This window comes from Heptranchias perlo, chromosome 7, assembly GCF_035084215.1.
Source record: "Heptranchias perlo isolate sHepPer1 chromosome 7, sHepPer1.hap1, whole genome shotgun sequence".
NCBI classification, from domain to species: Eukaryota; Metazoa; Chordata; class Chondrichthyes; order Hexanchiformes; family Hexanchidae; genus Heptranchias; species Heptranchias perlo.
The window spans coordinates 67,901,770-67,924,282 of NC_090331.1; the positions used below are offsets into that span (position 1 = coordinate 67,901,770).

The following is a 22,513-nucleotide window of genomic DNA, read 5'->3' on the forward strand; positions in this document are numbered from 1 at the left end:
GGAACTGGCCTGAAGAGATGGATGAGGAGAAAAAGGGCCCATACAATGACAAAATAATCTTAAAATACTTAACTTGAAACAATATAATTCTTCAAATTAATCTTGTATATTCACCCCTTCAAAAGGATTGCTGAACAGACAAATTACCAGTCATAGAAAACTGACTTTATTGCCCTCATGAACAGAGTTTCCATTAGGTACAGCATTACATGCAAATGAATTGTCTGCATGGAGGCTTGTGTACAATAGTACCCTATATAGTGATAAATAGGTTCATTCATTCGGCCTACAAGTTACAGGGCCATCTATACACGTCATTGCAAATGAGATTTCAGACCACAAACCTCCCACGGTATAGAGAGAAATCTAATTCCAACAGTATTTGCTCAAGTATTTGGCAAATTATTCATGGACACATGATAAATGCCAGCCAAATCCAACCAATGAGAAACATCCTGGTCTTGCCAACATGTGCTTGGTTTGTGAACCCTGCAACATTTGACTCTGGTGTCCAGTCAACTGAAATTGACCAGCATTCATCAGTAAGACCTAGATTTCTGGGTCCCATACTATGAACTATTCAATAAAGGAATATTGTGTGTTCTGGAAATATATTTTTGGCAAAACCTTAACAGTGACCTACCAAAGCATTGACATCTTCAGTTTTATAAATTAACATCCGCACTTCATCGGGATCACCATTAAATATTGCCTGGACCAACGGAGGCTAGGAGAGAAAAAGAGAGAACAATTTCTTCTTGTATTTGATCATTTTACATTATTTAGAAAATATATATACACACGTTCAAATAAATTAAATATCTAATGAAGAACTCAGAAAACAAATGAATTTAGATTGACAGCACACAACGTTCCTAAATTAACTGATATGGCATGACCCAAACCCCAGGACAGCCATTTGATATTGGCCCTTCCTTTTTATGAGAGCACATTAAACAAAAAGTGTCCCAACAGTCCTAAAAAAACTAATAAGCTTAACACATTACCAATAAGTAATGCAAAATTAATTATTGTGAAACCAAATTGGTAAAGGAAGAAAAACAACCAAAGCAGACCACTCAATTATTACTTTCTCCTTTTCCTGTTCCCTCAACAATACTGAAGTCGGCACAGAGCAAATTTTAGAGACTGCACTTCTTTAAAAAATAAAAACTTATTTGATACGGTTTGTGTTGCTTGAAATTGTCCGACTTTTAGCAGGCTGTGCATTAAAAAAATTAACGCAGTTTAAGTCTCTAAGCTACAATCACAAAAACATATTAAAATTCCAAAGAAAATGAACAAGAATGTATAGGATTCCACGTCGTATATTTCAACCATATTATTTAACCACATGGATCTTCAAATATTTCAGAATGGAATAGTGACAATGAATTTACAAGTCCGGTATTGTTTCCCACTAATAAGAGGTAGAAGCTCAAGTCTGATTTTAATAGTAATTTGAGAGTGCACATCCATACAAATTCAGTAATTAGGCTTTCTTCTCATTTTTTTTTCAAAAAATATACTTCATTCATAAAATTTGCAGAAATACATACAATACAGTTGTCATATCACATTCCAAACATACACAATACAGATTATACCATTTGCAGGTTACATCAAGTACAGTTCAATGAACACATTGGACATAATTATAGTTCATGACACTCTAGGGTGCCTCATTGCATCACAATCAATACAGGTGATTCATTAGAGATTCATTACAGGTACTTTACATTTCATTACATCAATTTGAATTTTACATTCTGCCAGAGGGGTTTTTTCCCTGATTTCAGCCCCTCTGTATACAGTGGCGGGAAGGCTCTAAATGATTGCCTTTCCCCACAGAGCCTTTGCGGCGGCTGCACCCATCCTCAGTGCGTCCCTGAGCGCGTAGTCCTGGACCTTGGAATGTGCCAATCTGCAACACTCGGTCGAGGACAGCTCCTTGCACTGGAAGACCAGCAAGTTTCGGGCAGACCAAATGGCGTCTTTCATCGAGTTGATGGTCTTCCAGCAGCAGTTGATGTCCGTCTCAGTGTGCGTCCCCGGGAACAGCCTGTAGAGCACAGAATCCTGTGTTACGGAACTGCTCGGGACGAACCTGGACAGATACCACTGCATCTCTCTCCAGGCCTTCTTTGCAAAGGCACATTCCAGAAGGAGATGGGTAACGGTCTCGTCTCCACCGCAGCTTCCTCGGGGACAGCGCACGGTGGCAGAGAGAGTCCGGGAGTGCATGAAGGATCTGACGGGAAGGGCCCTTCTCACCACCAGCCAAGCTAGGTCTTGGTACTTGTTTGAAAGTTCTGGCGATGAGGCGTTCTGCCAAATGACATTGACAGTCTGCTCAGGGAACCAACTGACAGGATCCACCATCTCCTTTTCCCGCAGGGTCTCGAGGACGTTACGTGCAGACCACTTGCTGATCGCCTTGTGGTCAAAGGTGTTTTTCTGCACAAACTTTTCTACGAAGGACAGGTGGGGCGGAGTGGTCCAACTGGACGGAGCATTCCGTGGCAGCGTGGCCAGGCCCATCCTTCTCAACACCAGGGACAGGTAGAACCTCAGCACGGAGTGACACTTTGTGTTTGCGTACCGAGGGACTATGCACAGCTTGATGCAGCCACACACAAAGGTGGCCATCAGGATGAGGGCCATGTTGGGCACGCCTTTCCCCCCTCTCTCTGGAGATTTGTACATCGTGTCCCTGCGGACACTGTCCATTTTTGATCTCCATATAAAGTGGAAGATGGCTCGCATGACTGTCGCGGCGCAGGAATGAGGTTTGGGCCAGACCTGCGCCACGTACAGCAACATCAAGAGCACCTCGCACCTGATGACCAGGTTCTTGCCCACAATCAAGAGGGATCGTCGAACCCACAGTCCCAGTTTCTGCTTAACCTTAGAAATACGCTCCTCCCAGTTTTTGGTGCACGCCCCGGCCCCCCCGAACCAGATCCACAGCACCTTCAGGTAATCCGACCTGACGGTGAAGGGAACAAAGGATCGGTCGGTCCAGTTCCCAAAGAACATGGCCTCGCTCTTGCTACGATTTACCCTGGCCCCCGAGGCCAGTTCGAACTGGTCGCAGATGCTCATCAATCTGCGGACCGACAGCTGATCCGAGCAAAAGACGGCGACGTCGTCCATGTACAGGGAGGCCTTGACCTGAGTGCCTCCGCTGCCTGGGATCGTCACCCCTCTTATGCCCGCATCCCTCCTGATGGACTCGGCAAAGGGTTCGATGCAACACACGAACAAGACGGAGGAGAGAGGACAGCCCTGCCTGACTCCAGATTTGATCGGAAAGCTTTCTGATTCCCACCCGTTGATTGAAACTGCGCTACTGATGTTTGTGTAGAGCAGTTGGATCCATTTGCGGATTCCCTCCCCAAACCCCATTTTGGAGAGCACGTCCATCATGTATGTGTGGGATATTCTGTCAAAGGCCTTCTCCTAGTCCAGGCTGATCAGGCAGGTGTTCACCCCCCTGTCCTGTACGTAGGCGATCGTATCCCTGAGTAGCGCCAGGCTATCAGAGATCTTCCTGCCAGGTACGGCACAGGTCTGATCGGGGTGGATCACCACCTCCAGGGCTGACTTGACCCGACTGGCGATGACCTTGGACAGAATTTTGTAGTCCACGTTAAGTAGTGAGATGGGTCGCCAATTTTTGATTTCTTCCCTCTCCCCCTTCCGCTTGTAGATGAGGGTGATGATGCCTTTCCTCATGGAGTCTGACATGCTGCCTGCCAGGAGCATACCCCCATACACTTCCAGCAGGTCTGGGCCTATCCAGTCCCACAGAGCCGAGTACAACTCCACTGGTAAGCCGTCGCTTCCGGGAGTCTTACTCTTCTCGAAGGAACGGACGGCCTTTGTCAGTTCATCCAGAGTTAGCAGGTGATCCAGACTCTCCTGCTTGCTGTCGTCTAGAACCTCCGTGATAGACGACAAGAAGGACTGGGAGGCCGCGCTGTCTGTAGGCTTCGCGTCGTACAGTCCGGCATAAAAGGATTTGCAGATCCTCGGTATGTCGGGCTGCGAGGACGTGACCGAGCGGTCCTCTTCCTTCAGGCTGCTGATCACAGAGCTCTCTCTGTGCACCTTTTGGAAGAAGAAGCGCGAGCAAGTCTCGTCCTGCTCCACGGAGCGGACTCTGGACCGGAAGATGATCTTGGAGGCCTCGGAGGCAAAGAACATGCGAAGATAACAGCTACATGGGTGATCCTGGTGATTAATTTCTTCCCCCATTTACTGGCACTGTCTTGAGTTTGTCCACTAACACAAAAGTGAGTCTGACTGAATTTTTTTGTCCACTATTGTACCTTTATCCAAGATAAACTTCCTATGAACTAATTTAATGTTGCAAGATAAAAAGATAGGGGTTTATATTTTGTTGCTAGAATCTTAAATTTAATGCCATATTTTTGGTGTCAGGTACTTGTTGGATAAAATGTTAATTAGGCTTGCTAGTACAATACTAATGAAATAGCTCAAACTGCTATACATTAAACATATGCATCTAACTTGTCTGATAGAATTCTGTGTTTGAAATCTTTGATAAAGAGAAATGTGTAATAAGACATTATGGATACACACACACACACACACACACACACACTCACCCACAGAAAAGTTGAACTGCTGCATTTTAATTTTACTACATCCAAAAGTCAGTTAATTCAAAGAGATTTCAGTGCTTCCATACATTTATCCCTTCATACCTTTTTTTCCTTCTCCTCCCCCCATGCCACCATTTCTTTCTTGTTTCCCAGGATCATACATCTTCTCTGGCTGAGAGGAAACCTGTTCTCAGATCTCGGCCAAATGTTGTTCTATAGCCAGCCACTAGTAGACAGATATACAACAGCAGTCCAGAGTGACTGACAATTCCATCCTCCTAGGCAACTTTTGCTCTGCGTTTCCCATGATGGTGATGAGATTGGGAACTCAACATGGGAGAAAATTGCAGGTATAAACCCACCTCCTACCATTCTGCAGAACACGAATTCTACTTGAATATCTGCCATTAGAAATTTACACAAGATCACAAGTTTAGATTTGACATATTTTTGAAAGCTACAGCATTGAGATCGCAACAATATGACAAAACTGTATAGTAGTTTACAACTAAACATTCCCTCCCCCCTTCTAAACAAAAATGTAAAAAAATAGTATCCTGCATTTGCATGGTAGAGAGATCTAGATCTGTAACAAGCCTTTAAGGTTGTGTCTTCCCTATTTTGTAATGCTATCAATCCTTTTTCACCTGATGTCATGCTCCAGATGGAGAAAAGACTAGGCTTGGAAGTTCAGTACTGCAATATTGCATCATAATTACAGTATGCTTTCTTCCAGAAACTACTCCACCTTTAAATGATAACTACATACTGTTAAATAGTTAAGTAGTTTTTGTCCAAAAACAGCTGCTGTCACAAACAAATCCCATAGTTACGAGTTACAAAAATAAAAATGCCTAGAAGTTCGTTTGTTCAGAATACTGTGCTTATAAAAATAAGCTTTGGCTCCATATATTCACTGATTGCCATTTGGGCAATAGTGAACAAGGTATGTACATTTCAGGATTTTACCATGTTTATTTTTGACATGAGCCAAAACATGTTTTGATGTAAAAGCTCAGCGTCACTAAATTAGTAAATTTATCCAGTCTTCTGATGCATTCGATCTGGGAAGGAACGTTACGGATGGTGGAAATATAGAACACAAATTTTCACCACCCCAAAAAAATGCCACAACTAATACTATTAGCATATTTTGAATGTTATTAATTTCAACGCTTACATATTTCACCTGGAATGCTGCTTTCAAGGTAGAAATTTTAGACTGTGAAGCAATGACCATCACACTCCCAATCCACTGCTGTCCCATTAATTACAGCTTCAGAATCAAACATGTAGTACAGGAAATAATGAAAAAGAAAAGCTGCTGACAATATGCAGAATTAAATCAATCACCTTACAAAGCAGCCCTAATCCTAGTAAAACATCATATAGTTTTCTACAAGAAGTGGATTGTCTTTACTTCACAGGCTGGTTAAATGGGATTAAACTAATCAGCAGAGAACAGTTGCATGGAAAGTGCACTATTTGATTTTCAAATCAAGCTTCTAACCCTCAAAACAAAAAAAGTTACAATATTAATTCAAGTATGAAATTGGTAAAACCGGTTCAGCATTAGCCGAGTCAATGTGGAAACAAATTCAGGAAAAAATGTACCGTGTCCATTAAGAACCCAGTTAAAAACATTCAGGATTAAAAGTTGTGACAATCGGGCACCCCAAATGGGCAAACTATTGCATATTATTTTTCTAAATATGATCCGGCATCATCAATTGCCTCCTGCTGAAAAATGCATATATGGATGTTGGGTAAGAGGATATGGCTCAGTTGTGAAGCCTCATCATCGAATAGCTTGCCAACACTCAGAGCAGTGGCAAGCTGTTCAATGATAAGAAGCTGTACACATGAAGAATGGACACTTGAGTGAGGTACTGGAGGGCAGGCAGCATTGATAAAACTAAAGCCCAGCAGGTGTTGATGCTTTCAAGAATGGAAGAGGAGGAGGGAGGAGGAGGAGGAAGAAAGGGAGAAAGAGCATTATAATAATACACTGAGAACTAAAGCAGCAATTTTCCAAAAGTTTAAGCAGGAAGTTTTCTTACATGAAAAGTTACTGCGCAGTATAATTTGATAGACTCTTAGATGTTATAGGAAAGCATGTTTAGTAATCCCAAACGCTTTGCTAAGAAGCAATTTCGAATGTAGTGAAATAACTGCAGTAAAAAAATTGCAAAAACACACAAAAAAAAGACTTCTTGATGCTATTCGACTCTTTCTACAGAATAAAATCTTAACTTGTGAATTTTTGTTGAATTTTCAGTACTTTCCTGCAATACCACCTTCCCTGCCTAATGGCAGCTAAAATTTGCAGAGGCTGAAGGTATAATGTGCTGGAGTTGCTCTTAGGGTTGCCAACTCTTGTCTGACGTATTGTATTCCTGGAAGGTTTCACCACATCACCTCCCACCTTCAACTGTCCAGCTTGGTCAAAAAGCCTTTCATCCCATCTCCAATATTTTTATAACTAATAAACAGAAGTGTTCAAAGAAAATGAAAAAACACACAATACTTTTAATGCCCCTATGAATTTGCACCTAGGTTATTCACAGTGGTGTCCAGGAGATTAATCTTTAATTCCTTGAGACTCCAGGACAATCCTGGAGAGTTGAAACCCTAGTTGCTCTCCATCAATACCTCTGGACAAGGAGAATTTCTGAAGCTCCAGATTTAAGGATTAAATGTGACTAGCCACAAACATGAACACACTGCAATACATTTCAGCTAGCAGCATTCCTTCAGAACAGCATCCTTAATCTAAAATACATCTCCACAGGATCATATTTCGCTTTAATTACAGAGTGCACTACTGTTCATCTGTACTTTACTTCTGCAGGGACAATGCAATGTCTGTATTACTAATCCATGCCTCATCAGTCACCAAAATTAGAACAAACCCAAGTGCAAGATAACATTGCTTAGGATTCTATATCTAAGAGGGCAGACAGGAAAACGAAAATCACTTCAGTAAACTTATCCTTGTTTATAAATCTAGAGTCTGTGCACACTGCAACACAACTACATATATTGCCAAAAAAAAATACTGCAACTAGTCTCGCTGGACAAGTTTGCATAAGTGCTTTCATTTACATGTTTCTACCACCTCATTTTAAGAAATGAAATGGCTCCCCTTAGTCAAGGAGGAATATGGGATATCCCACATACCACAATAATCAGACACAATACATTATAGGTGCACTCACGCATAAAATTATTTATCCCAAGATATGGAAGAAGTATCCTATGCGTTAAAAAAAGTCTTAAAAACATAGCCTTCATTGTATTTGCACAAAGAACGATTTTCCCTTTATATTGAACAAATGGTGTTGCTACAAAGTAGCACAGACCATTGGAAGTTTGCCCACACTTAATTTGGTCATGTGATAAAGAGGAATGGTTACTGAGAACTTTGCCAGTTGCCAGGATCTTCCAAAAACAGTGTCTCAGGGCTCAGATTATATCATAAGCCACATACAAGCACATCAAGTGATTTACATAGTCATCGGCACCAAGAGTATAGATATTGTTAATGTAATTAGCTTTCTACTTGTATGTCATGGCTTTCTTATTTAAGTCAGTCAATAATTCGCATATTCAATTTCTGTCACCAATTAATGTGGTCACTGAACTTTTTCATACAACTCTGCACAAGACATTCATTATCCCAACAATGTAAAACCAGGATTATAATTATTATACTGGCAGTAGCTATGAGAATCCAAGGATTTACACAAGGAGAAAATCCTATATATGCATTATAGTTGAAAAAGACTTGCAACGCTATACCACAAGAAAGAGTTCCAAAGCCATCAAACTGTGAGAGCAAAGTTCAAGCTGTTCACATATGTCACCTAAATCTGCAGATGTGGAGCTGCACCCTTTACGCTATATATTATAGACAAGTCTCACCGCAGATTAAAAAAAATAAAAGGTTAACATTGTGCAGGCAATTTGACCAAGCAATTTAAGTGTGGTGGGACAGAAAAGTTGGTGTCAGCCAGAACATCAAAGGATGGGAGCAGATAGGATATCTGAAGAGTGAAAGCTAAACTGAACTAATAATTCTGTGACTAACCATGTGCATGCATAAGCTTTATTTAGGAATCTAATGCACGATGGACTGAATTATAACCGGACACCAAACATCCTATACATATTTATTGCGTATACAACTGCTACAGGCACAATTCTCGCCAACATATTCAAATTTGTTTTACGTCCACCTTTATTGTTTCATACAACATGAACAGTGACACCATTATCAGCGATTATATGGCAAGTAATTACTTTCGCTAATTTATCTGTAAACACAAAGATAGAAATTCACAATAGAAATTAAAAGTTAAATGGGATTTTGAAGTTTCACAGCAATGCAAGATTGAAATTCTTATTTTTTGCCTGTCTCAGAACTTAAGCCCATATGCTCCACATTAATTCAATGTAATGTTATGCATGAATTGGTTCAAACGGAAACTGCACACATTTGAAAAATTAAAATTTACTTTGAATTATATATCTGAATTTAATTTAATTTGTAGTTTAAAAGGTCATCTATGAGAAAGGAGCCACTTAATGAATAATTTCTTCACTGCTTATCTGGTTATGTATCCCAAGTCATAAATACTTTGGTTTTTATTACATTTATATTGTTCAGTTGTGTTTCATCAAGCAATTAAAAGCATCTATATCAACAGCTGACAGCTGCCTCAAGTTTGATATCTCAATTGCCTGTTGTAACATTTTAATGAGTTGAAAGAACCGAAACAAGAATCTTTCCTCATTTGCAGCTGAGACAATACAACTGATTTAATACACATGACTCAGCATAATAATGTCCAATTCCAGAACAGAATCACTGCCAACAATGCAAAAGTTGGTTTAAAATCGGCAAAAAGTCCTCCTCAAAAATGATAGTTCAGATCAGATTTGTCCTTCCATTTCCACTGACCAAGCAATATCACTGAATCATACATCATAGAAGGGGCCATTCAGCCCATTGAAAGAACCAGCACAGGCACAAAGAACTATCCAATTAGTCCCACTCCCTTGCTCTTTACCCATAGCCCTGCAAATCTTTTCCTTTTCAAGTATATATCCAATTCCCTTTTGAATGATCTATTAAACCTGCTTCCACCACCCTTTCAGGCAATGTTTTACCCTTTCAGGGTAAAATTTTGGAGTCTATTATTAAGGAGACAGTAACGGAACATTTAGATAAACATAATTTAATAGGACAAAGTCAGCATGGTTTTATGAAGGGGAAGTCATGTCTGACAAATTTGCTGGAGTTCTTTGAGGACATAACGTACAGGGTAGATAAAGGGGAACCAGTGGACGTAGTGTATTTAGACTTCCAGAAGGCATTCGACAAGGTGCCACATAAAAGATTATTGCTCAAGATAAAGAATCACTGGATTGGGGGTAATATTCTGGCATGGGTGGAGGATTGGTTATCTAACGGGAAGCAGAGAGTTGGGATAAATGGTTCATTCTCGGACTGGCAACCAGTAGCCAGTGGTGTTCCGCAGGGGTCGGTGCTGGGTCCCCAACTCTTTACAATCTATATTAACGATTTGGAGGAGGGGACCGAGTGTAACATATCAAAGTTTGCAGATGATACAAAGATGGGAGGGAAAGTAGAGAGTGAGGAGGACATAAAAAACCTACAAGGGGATCTCGACAGGCTGGGTGAGTGGGCGGAGATTTGGCAGATGCAATACAATATTGGAAAATGTGAGGTTATGCACTTTGGCAGGAAAAAAATCGGAGAGCAAGTTATTATCTTAATGGCGAGAAACTGGAGAGTACTGCAGTACAAAGGGATCTGGGGGTCCTAGTGCAAGAAGACCAAAAAGTTAGTATGCAGGTGCAGCAGGTGATCAAGAAGGCCAACGGAATGTTGGCTTTTATTGCTAGGGGGATAGAATATAAAAACAGGGAGGTATTGCTGCAGTTATATAAGGTATTGGTGAGATTGCACCTGGAATATTGCATACAGTTTTGGTGTCAATACTTAAGAAAAAACATACTTGCTCTCGAGGCAGTACAAAGAAGGTTCACTCGGCTAATCCCGGGGATGAGGGGGCGGACATTTGAGGAGAGGTTGAGTAGATTGGGACTCTACTCATTGGAGTTCAGAAGAATGAGAGGCGATCTTATTGAAACATATAAGATTGTGAAGGGGCTTGATCGGGTGGATGCGGTAAGGATGTTCCCAAGGATGGGTGAAACTAGAACTAGGGGGCATAATCTTAGAATAAGGGGCTGCTCTTTCAAAACTGGGATGAGGAGAAACTTCTTCACTCAGAGGGTAGTAGGTCTGTGGAATTTGCTGCCCCAGGAAGCTGTGGAAGCTACATCATTAAATAAATTTAAAACAGAAATAGACAGTTTCCTAGAAGTAAAGGGAATTAGGGTTACGGGGAGCGGGCAGGAAATTGGACATGAAGCTGAGTTTGGATCAGTCAAGGCCCTGTGGGTAGCGGAGCGGGCCCAGGGGCCGAGTGGCCGGGTCCTGCTCCTGCTTCTTGTGCTCTTCAGATGTGAGGTTAGGATCAGATCAACCATGAACTTATTGAATGGCGGAGCAGGCTCGAGGGGCCGATTGGCCTACTCCTGCTCCTATTTCTTATGTTGTTATGTATTCGAGATCATAACTCGCTGCGTGAAAAAAATCTCATCTCCCCTCTAGTTCTTTTGCCAATTATCTTAAATCTGTCCCCTCTAGTTACTGACCCTCCTGCCAGTAGAAACAGTTTCTCCATATTTACTTTATCAAAACCCTTCATAATTTTGAACACCTCTATTAAATCTCCCCCTAACCTTCTCTGCTCAAAGGATAACAACCCCAGTTTCTCTGGTCTCTCAAAAAAAACTGAAGTCCCTCATCCCTGGGCTTTGTTGTCAAAATACATATTCTCTCATTACTAAAATGGAAATAGTACAATACACTGACACCAAGAATAAAAAGATAGGGAGAAAGGAATTACAGTACTAGACAGTGACAAATCAGTGTGTTTAAATGAGGTTGCATGCTACAAATATAGTTTGAACAAATTATAAGCCTCTGAACTCTGGTAGTTACTAGCTTTTAGTGAGGGGGGGGGGGGGAAGAGGAAATGTGCCTCAATTTAGTTCCACAAACATTTTCAGTACTTTTGTGTCATAACAAAAAAAAGAACTGCTTTAGTGGCAGCAGAGAATGGCTACAGAATGCTAAACATATTAAATAGTATTCTATATAGGAAGTAACAAAGAGAGCTGCTTGCAGCTATATTGCATCAACTGGATACCCGGTACTTACTCTTTCTTCATGGTGAACTTCTTAAAAAATTGGGATTAATCAGTACCATGGTTACATTGGATTGGCTTGTCTGTCATAATAAATAAGACAGCTGTTTTCTTCTAATTTTGTCTGCAATTATCGACAGTATTCTGGATCTGTATAATTATGTATGAGTTCCAGGATGGTCAGGATTGGGAACTAAATATACTGGGTTATAAGGTCTACAGGAGAGATAGGGAAAATGAAAGAGGGGGAGGAGTAGCCTTAGTGATTAGAGATGAAATCACTTCAATGATAAAGGAGGATATAACGAGAGGTAAGCAGCCTTATGGGTTGAATTGAGAAATAGGAAAGGATCCAAGACTATGGGAGTTGTGTATAGGACCCCTGGCAGCAGCTCTGAAGTGCTAGATTATATAAATGCAGAGATTAGACAAGCGTGTAAGAAAGGCATAGTGGTCTTAATGGGGGACTTCAACCTTCACATAGATTGGGAAAAGCAGACTAGCTAGCAACTGTCAGAAAGGTAGTTAATTTCTTGAGTGTGTCCGGGATAGTTTTCTACAGCAGTATGTCCTAGAGGCAACAAGGGGGCAAGCCATACTAGATTTAGTAATGAGTAATGAACCAGATTTAGTTAACAGCTTAACTGTGCGTGAACATCTATCCAATAGCGATCAGAACATGATCGAGTTCAATGTAGTGTTTGAAAGGGAAAAAAGTGAATCAGCTGCTAAGATTCTAGACTTGGGTAAGGCCGACTTCAATGGGATGAGACAGAGACTGTCCACAGTAAACAGGGCAAATCTGTTAATGGGTAAAATGACTGATGATCAGTGGGAAAAGTTTAAACAAACATTTAACGTGATACAGAATCGGTTTATACCCGAGGGGCAAGAACTCTACTTGCCAAAAAAAACAGCCATGGACAACTAAAGAGGTAAGGGACAGTATAAGACATAAGGAAAGGGCATACAAAAAGGCAAAAAATGGCACAGATCCTGGCGAATGGAAAAGATACAAAGATCAACAAAGGGTCACAAAACAGATAGTAAGAGCTACAAAAAGAGAGTATGAAAAGAAACTTACAAGGGATATCAAAATCAATACGAAGAACTTTTATAGTTATATTAGGAAAAAGAGGGTGGTCAGGAGCAGTGTTGGCCCCTTAAAAACTGAAAGTGGGGATATTGTCATTGACAATGGGGAAATGGCAGATATGTTGAACAATTACTTTGCGTCAGTATTTACAGTAGAAAAAGAGGACAGCATGCCGGAAATCCCAAGAAAACTAATATTGAATCGGGGACAGGGACTTGATAAAATTAACATAAGTAAAGCAACAGTAATGAAGAAAATAATAGCACTAAAGAGTGACAAATCCCCAGGGCGAGATGGTTTCCATCCCAGGGTTTTAAAGGAAGTAGGTGAGCACATTGCAGATGCTCTAACTATAATCTTTCAAAGTTCTCTAAATTCAAGAAAATTGCACATGTCACTCCACTTTTTAAGAAAGGAGAGAGAGGGAAACCGGGGAATTACAGACCAGTTAGCCTAACATCTGTTGTGGGGAAAATGCTGGAGTCTATAATTAAAGATAGGGTGACTGAACACCTCGAGAATTTTCAGTTCATCAGAGAGAGTCAGCATGGATTTGTGAAAGGTAGGTCACACCTGACAAACCTGATTGAATTTTTTGAAGAGGTGACTAAAGTAGTGGACAGTGGATGTTATTTATATGGACTTCCAGAAGGCATTTGATAAGGTCCCATATAAGAGACTGTTAGCTAAGATAGAAGCCCATGGAATAGAGGGTAAAATACGGACTTGGTTAGGAAATTGGCTGAGCAAAAGGCGACAGAGAGTAGGGATAATGGGTAAGTACTCACATTGGCAGGATGGGACTAGTGGAGTCCCGCAGGGATCTGTCTTGGGGTTCAATTATTCACAATATTTATTAACGACTTAGATGAAGGCATAGAAAGTCTCATATCTAAGTTTGCCGATGACAAAGATTGGTGGCATTGTAAGCAATGTAGATGGAAACATAAAATTACAAAGTGATATTGATAGATTCGGTGAATGGGCAAAACTGTGGCAAATGGAATTCAATGTAGACAAATGTGAGGTCATCTACTTTGGATCAAAAAAGGATAGAACAGGGTACTTTCTAAATGGTAAAAAGTTAAAAAACAGTGGATGTCCAAAGGGACTTAGGGGTTCAGGTACATAGATCATTGAAGTGTCATGAACAGGTGCAGAAAATAATCAAGAAGGCTAATGGAATGCTGGCCTTTATATCTAGAGGACTGGAGTACAAGGGGGCAGAAGTTATGCTGCAGCTATACAAAACCCTGGTTAGACCGCACCTGGAGTACTGTGAGCAGTTCTGGGCACCGCACCTTCGGAAGGACATTTTGGCCTCGAAGGGAGTGCAGTGTAGGTTTACTGGAATGATACCCGGGTTAAGGGTTAAGTTACGAGGAGAGATTACACAAATTGGGGTTGTATTCTCTAGTGTTTAGAAGGTTAAGGGGTGATCTGATCGAAGTTTATAAAACATTAAGGGGAACAGAGAGGGTGGATAGAGAGAAACTATTTCCGCTGGTTGGGGATTTTAGGAGTAGGGGGCACAGTCTAAAAATTAGAGCCAGACCTTTCAGGAGTGAGATTAGAAAACATTTCTACACACAAAGGGTGGTAGAAGTTTGGAACTCTCTTCCGCAAACGGCAATTGATGCTAGCTCAATTGCTAAATTTAAATCTGAGATAGATAGCTTTTTGGCAACCAAAGGTATTAAGGGATATGGGCCAAAGGCAGGTATATGGAGCTAGATCACAGATCAGCCATGATCTTATCAAATGGGACGAGGGGCTGAATGGCCTACTCCTGTTCTTATGTTCCTATAATTTACCAGAATGTGGGTGCACTTCGGCAAATTTTTCAGTCTTTATTAAAATGTTAGTCCTCGATCACTTGAATTTCTTGTGATGGGGAATTACCCTTGGCAGCACACGCATTGTGTGGTGGTATTTGTTGTTACTTACCAGAGAATCTGAAGCACTGTTTCCTAACAACCTAGGCCAAGAAAATTCAAAGTTGACTGATTGGTTAGAATTCTCTGCAGCAATGGTTTAATGTCAGCTCTTGGATTGCCAGTAAAGGTCACAAAAGCAGTACTGGCATCATCACGATTCTTCAGAATATTTTTCTTGTGAGCCAGGGTGATTTTGTGTTGATAAATGGCATGGATAGAGGTATTTTTCAGGATTCTGTTGCAATTACATTTTGAAGTCTACTTAGTAACTAGTGGAGGAGTATGGGAAAATGGTCACTGTCGTTTCTACGTTCCAGCATATGTGATTAAGATTCTCAGGAAATTTTCACTCAAGTTGCCATCGGCAAGATCAGCATAAAAACAACCGTAAATTTCAGCATGATTTCTGCATAAGTGCGATTCAGGAAATTCCAGGCCTATTCCCAATAGCAAATTGCTGCTCTCACCAGACATGTCTAGGGAGTCACTCAGTACAGCCAAGTAGACAAGGAGATTCTCCTGAAGTGGGGAGGGAAATACAGAAGTTGGTAAACTTGTATCCTCTCATGTATGCTCAGTCATCACCAGATGGTTCGAGAGCAACAACATTAAGATGTGGGATGTTGCTATCTGTGCTTTTGAACAGGTGTTGGTGTCAGGGACATCACGTGGAAAAGAAAAGAACTGTGACGAAAGGAATGACCAAAAAAATTCCATATGGGTCTAATAAAATGTCACAGTACTGCGATGGAGAATTACCTTCTGCATCACACTTGGGTTGTGTGGCAGCTTTGCTGTTGTTGACACAAGTATATGAAGCATTGTTTAATGACATCCTATATTCAGAAAATTCAAAAATGAAAGTCTTTTGAAATAAGGTCCACTCTGTGGAATGACCTTCATAACTATCAAAATGCCCATAAACAGAACTATGAAAGCAACACAATACAGTAGGCTATAGCGAGCCAAACACATTGAAATAAGTATGTTTCTTCAGAAAGGGTCATCATTTTGCCCAATTAAGCTATATCTGCAGCCAAGCACACTCATCAGGAAAGCCTTTCCCCACCCCCCACCCCGCCAAAGGTTGGTTATGGAGCTAGCCAGGAAACGGTCGAAGTACCTCGCGCACAACTAGAATTGGGACTGGAGGCAGCAATAAAATAATTGAAATGCCTCATGCAGAACCAGGTTCAGGTTGAGAAATAGCCAGGAAACACCATAATAACTAGCTCCAGCACTAACCTTATTTGTTCAGTTGCAAGAGACGCTAGATAATCTGGGCAAATATCAGTTTTTCAAAAATCAACCAACTACAAATGGCTTGCACTTTTAAGATGTATACCACCTGGCATGGATTATTAAACATTATGCAATAAATACAATAAAGTGGCAACACAGAGAGGTGAGTTTTCATGTCACACCCATGAGCCCCATACTACAGTATTCCACATCTCTGTTGTGCTGTTGTGGGTAGATGGCAAACAGTGGCAAATGCGAGTCAAGACCTATCTCCCAATTTGTCCTTGCAGTCATCTCCAGACTGCTTTGAAAGACCTCCTGGTGGCTAGTTTCATAACCACATTGATAAAGGGCTTTCTTTTCTGCTGTGATATCCAATTTGAGGAAGAGACAAGGGGTAGCACATAAATAGCCTCAAATCAAGATGCAGAAGTCACTCAATATAAAAAATTGCAAGTACTGTATATGGCGAAACAGTTTTACCAATTAGTCTGCAAAACATCAAAATCATATTATGCAACAATGAAAACTGCAGTAATTTGAATATACAATATTCTGCACAAATGATGTATACCAATAACAATTCCATGATTTGTGCTACTGGGGCCAATGTGTAATCTGTAAAAATAAACTTGTTAAAGTTGATAAGTGTGCACTGTGAGGTTGAATCTTGGAGACTTACTCAACTATTTTCAAGAAGAAAGAAATTTCAGAATGTTATATTCCTAGAAATTTTAACTGCGGTGGGTCAATTTCTTCAGGAATGAAAGTGACCTGGGTAGGCTCCATAAAAAAGGTAAAATTTTACATCCTAGAATGAATTTTATCTGTTTTCTCATTCAACACTTTATGACCTTGGTTTTTCACATTAGCATTTGCATTGAAACCTTTAACACTCTGATGTGGAGTGCAGCCCATAACAGCAAACATTGCTGAAAGAATTTCAATCTTGGCTGTACCAAGGCCCATTCTGTAATAATCAAACATGACAAATAAGCTAAAAATTCTGTAAACATTTACTTCTTAGTACTAACTTGCACTGAAATTCTTACTGGATTTTTATCAGATCAATGTCCTTTCCCATGTATCTTTCATTTTGCAATAAAAAATTAAAGTATACCCATTAATCTTATCACTTTTACCAACATGTACATATTTTCGTCTTCATTTTCAAAATGGACTTCAACCACCACACCCTGCCCCCAGCCACACTTTCCACACAATTCTCAGCACACCTATCTCCAGGCCTCTGCCAGTGCCACATTACTGGTCTTCAAGAGTTAAATTAAGTCTCACAGTCTCAGACTTCACTCTCACATTGAACTAACAAGTTCAGGACTTACCATATGAGAATGTTCAAATACTAAACTGTATCCCACTGCAAGGACAAATTGGGAGCTAGGCATTGAGTCGCATTTGCCACTGTTTGCCATCTACCCACAACAGCACAACAGAGATGTGGAATACTGTAGTATGGGGCTCATGGTGCAGCATTTTAGCAATCCATTATTGGGAATTCATTATTAAGGAAGTGTTAACAGAGCACTTAGAAAATCATAATATGATTCGGCAGAGTCAACATAGTTTTATGAAAGGGAAATCGTGTTTGACAAATCTATTTTTGAGGATGTACCCAGCAGGGTAGATAAAGGAGAACCAGTGGATGTAGTATATTTGGATTTTCAAAAGGCATTTGATAAGGTACCACATAAAAGTTGGTTACACAAGAGCTCATGGGGTTGGGGGTAATATATTAGCATGGATAGAGGATTGGTTAACGGACAGAAAACAGAGAGTAGGGATAAACGAGTCATTCTCAGGTTGGCAGGCTGTAACTAGTGGGGTGCCGCAAGGATCAGTGCTTGGGCCTCAGCTATTTACAATCTATATTAATAACTTAGATGAAGGGACCGAGTGTAATGTATCCAACTTTGCTAACGAGACAAAGCTAGGTGGGAAAGTAAGCTGTGAGGAGGACACAAAGAATCTGCAAAGGAATATAAACAGGTTAAGTGAGTGGGCAAGAAGGTGGCAGATGAAGTATAATGTGGGGAAATGTGAGGTTATTCACTTTGGTCGGAAGAATAGAAAAACAGAATATTTTTTAAATGGTGAGAAACTATTAAATGTTCAGAGAGACTTGGGTGTCCTACAAGAAACACAAAAAGTTAGTATGCAGGTGCAGCAAGCAATTAGGAAGGCAAATGGCATGTTGGCCTTTATTGCAAGGGGGTTGAAGTACAAGAGTAAGGAAGCCTTATTACAGTTGTACAGGGCAACTGTGAGACCTTACTTGGAGTACTGTGTAGAGTTTTGGTCCCCTTATCTAAGGAAGGATATTCTTGTCTTAGAGGCGGTGCAACGTAGGTACACTAAATTAATTCCTGGGATGAGAGGGTTGTCCTATGAAGAGAGGTTGAGTCGAATGGGTCTATACTCTCTGGTGTTTAGGAGAATGAGAGGTGATCTCATTGAAACATAAGATTCTGAGGGAGCTTGACAGGGTAGATGCTGAGAGATTATTTCCCCAGTCTAGAACTAGGGGGCATAATCGCAGGATATGGGGTCGGCCATTCAAAACTGGGATGAGGAGTAATTGTTTCACGCAGGGGGTTGTGAATCTTTGGAATTCTCTATCCCAGAGGGCTGTGGATGCTGAGTTATTGAACATATTCAAGGCTGAAATGGATAGATTTTTGGACACTAGGGGAATCAAGGGATATGGGGATAGGGCAGGAAGGTGGGGTTGAGGTCAAAGATCAGCCATGATCTAATTGAATGCCGGAGCAGGCTCGAGGGGCCATATGGCCTACGTCTGCTCCTATTTCTTATGCCAATATACCGTGCCAACAGAGCTATAAAAGACTAAAAAACAAAATAAAAGCAAACATTTAATGGAAAAAACAAAGTGCCAAATAGGTGACTTGCATAATTAGCTTGGAAAAAGCAGATTATTAAAAACATCAAATATTAACGACGAAGGAATCCATGGTGGTTATTTGTATAGCTACAGCTATAAAAACCAAGCATCACTTCTACACAACAAACACAACCTCTGGCAGAGAGGGTTACCCTGGTGGTGAAAGGAATCACAGAAAACCTTCTAATTGGTTTTACATCTATTCAGTCATGTTCCAAAATATCTCAGTACATGTATTTCACAAAGAACACTTTTTCTTCAAAAAAAATCATGCTTTTTTCCCTTACAAAAGTCTCAAGATTATGTAAACATGGCTAGAGTTGTGTATATTTGTATCCTGCAGCTGAAGGTCTTGCATTTTATCAAAGGCTCTTTCCGTTTTTTAAAAAAAAACTGTTTCAGCAGGAGTTTACATAGAACACAGAAATATCAAATTACAGGTAGTAATAACTTGTGCAGAAATAACAAATGCATTCTTATTCAAATATCCAAAGTAGAATGGGCCTATATTCTCTGGAGTTTAGAAGAATGAGAGGTGATCTCATTGAAACGTATAAAATTGATAGAGGGCTTGTCAGAGTAGACGCGGAGAGGTTGCTTCCCCTGGCTGGAGAGTCTAGAACTAAGGGTCATAGGGCTTCCAGCATGACGTGGGCCGGACGCCATCTGCACCTGCAGATAACGAGCGCCAGCAGCTTGTAAGGTAAGGAGAATATGCGTTAGATCAGTTTGCAACGCTGATTTAAAGGGACAGATATGATTCTGGAACTCAACGCTCCAGCCAACACACTGTCTTAACCTCGCATAGCTGAACAGGTTGCAAACAGCATAGAGGACCCCCCAACCAGAGCTATTTAAAGGGATCATGCAGGATTTACAGGTTAGTTGCTGGATTACTGCTTCTGGCTGCTGATGCATTTGTACCTGTTTTTGTTGGTCTCCTTTACTTGAATACTGCAAGCCGCAAGCCCACGGACAATCTCACAATGCTCCACTTTTCCAGCTTCCACCCTAACCACGTCAAAGAGGCCATCCCCTATGGACAGGCCCTGCGAATACACAGGATCTGCTCAGACGAGGAGGAACGCGATGGACACCTACAGACGCTGAAAGACGCCCTAGTAAGAACAGGATATGATGCTCGACTCATCGATCGACAGTTCCGACGGGCCACAGCGAAAAATCGTGTAGACCTCCTCAGAAGACTAACACGGGACGCAACCAACAGAGTACCCTTCGTCGTCCAGTACTTCCCCGGAGCGGAGAAACTACGCCATGTTCTCCGCAGCCTTCAACATGTCATCAACGATGACGAACACCTCGCTATGGCCATCCCCACACCTCCACTACTCGCCTTTAAACAGCCACCCAACCTCAAACAAACCATCGTTCGCAGCAAATTACCCAGCCTTCAGGAGAACAGCGTCCACGACACCACACAACCCTGCCACGGTAACCTCTGCAAGACATGCCAGATCATCGACACAGATACCACCATCACACGAGAGGACACCACCCACCAGGTGCACGGTTCATACTCCTGTGACTCGGCCAACGTTGTCTACCTCATACGTTGCAGGAAAGGATGCCCCAGAGCATGGTACATTGGCGAGACCATGCAGACGCTGCGACAACGGATGAATGGACACCGCGCAACAATCGCCAAACAGGAGGGTTCTCTCCCTGTCGGGGAACACTTCAGCAGTCATGGACATTCAGCCACCGACCTTCGGGTAAGCGTACTCCAAGGCGGCCTTCGAAACACACGACAACGCAAAATCGTCGAGCAGAAATTAATAGCCAAGTTCGGCACCCATGAGGATGGCCTCAACCGGGATCTTGGGTTCATGTCACACTACACGTAACCCCACCAGCGAACAAATGTTATCTGTTTTTAATATAACGGGTCATTGACTGTCTTCGTTCTGTCTCTCTCTTTTTTTTTGGGGGGGGTTGTATATTCAGTGGCCTTTTAGATGACACCTTTCTGTCTGCTCACTGTGATTGCCTTGGCAATGGGCAGTAATCACCAGGCTTTGTTATGTGATCTTAAAATGCGAAGGATTCGAAATTGTCATTTCCACACCGCCTGAGGAAGGGGAAAGCCCCCGAAAGCTTGTGGGATTAAAAATAAAATCGTTGGACTATAACTTGGTGTTGTAAAATTGTTTACAATTATACTTGAATACTGGCACTAGGGGACATAGCCTAAAAATTGGAGCCAGGAATTTCAGGAGTGAAGTTAGGAAATGCTTCTACATGCAAAGGGTGGTAGAAGTTTGGAATGCTCTTCCACAAACGGCAATTGATGCTAGCTCAATTGTTAATTTTAAATCTGACATTGGTAGATTTTTGTTAACCAAAGGTATTAAGGGATATGGGGCTAAGGCAGGTATATGGAGTTAGCTCACAGATCAACCACGATCTCATTGAATGGTGGAACAGGCTCTCGGGGCTGAATGGCCTACTCCTGTTCCTATCTTCCTATGTTCCCATAGTAAAGTTTCAATACTCTACAGGGAGTGGGCTGGCTAACTGACAGGCAACAGCAAGGGCACTGGCAGAGTGGCAGGGGTGGGACAGGAACGCTGTCACCCTGAGAGACCGCAGCAGATTCATGCACTATGCAGCCACTGCCACTTGCTGCCTTCTGTTATGCACCACCTTCTCCTGCAAGAAAGCGGGACTTGTGTTGGTCGGTGTCCTGCAGGATGTTTGGGTGATGTGCCTGTCATGGTTGAATAGCTGCCAGTGTGTGTGACCTGTGCAATGTGGGTGTGCAGCTTGCAACAGTGGTAATGTGTGAGGGTGAGAGGAAGCATCTGATTGGAAGAGTTGGATACTGATGGAAAGAGTTTGTTGGTATGTGGGTGATGGGGGTGTAGTGTGTGGAGCAGTGGATGCGGCTAGTGGTGCAGTTGGTAAGAGATGCCACTTGACAGTTGACCTCACTCAGCTTGACCACTCGTGTCAAATCATTGAACATCTTCCTGTACTGCATCCATGTTCGTGGTGCTATGCACCTGGCATTGACTTCGTCCCCTACTGCCTCTTGAGCATATGTCGCGAGGGCCTCTTGCCCCCCTGCGGATATAGGATGACTCTCGTTCTGTCCAGCTCTTGCAGCAAGGCCTCTAATGCAACAGCAAAGAACCTTAGTGCACGCTGTCTCGCAGGCCTAGTACAAACCCAGATCGGTGAGCTCTGGCATGCAGATTAGAGGATGTGGGATTTAGTAGTGCGCAACCTTTACTCAATGTTTTAACATAACTCAACAGTTTGTAAATATAGGGATGGGACATGCATCTGTGTTTTACATGTGCGATGTCTGATCTCGGTTCAGATCCGTATCTTATATTTTGCAAATAAGAGGTGCAGGCTG

General features: G+C 41.7%; 1 protein-coding gene across 5 annotated transcripts in view; it reads right to left on the minus strand.

The window, feature by feature from the left end:
* LOC137323819 (serine/threonine-protein phosphatase 6 regulatory ankyrin repeat subunit B-like) overlaps positions 1-22,513 on the minus strand; it is a 160,545-nt gene that overhangs the window by 93,214 nt on the left and 44,818 nt on the right. For all 5 annotated transcript variants that reach the window (XM_067987782.1, XM_067987781.1, XM_067987784.1 and 2 more), the window contains exon 2: positions 644-727. In XM_067987782.1, the coding sequence (XP_067843883.1) occupies positions 644-727 (84 nt within the window). The remainder of the gene's footprint in view (positions 1-643; positions 728-22,513) is intronic.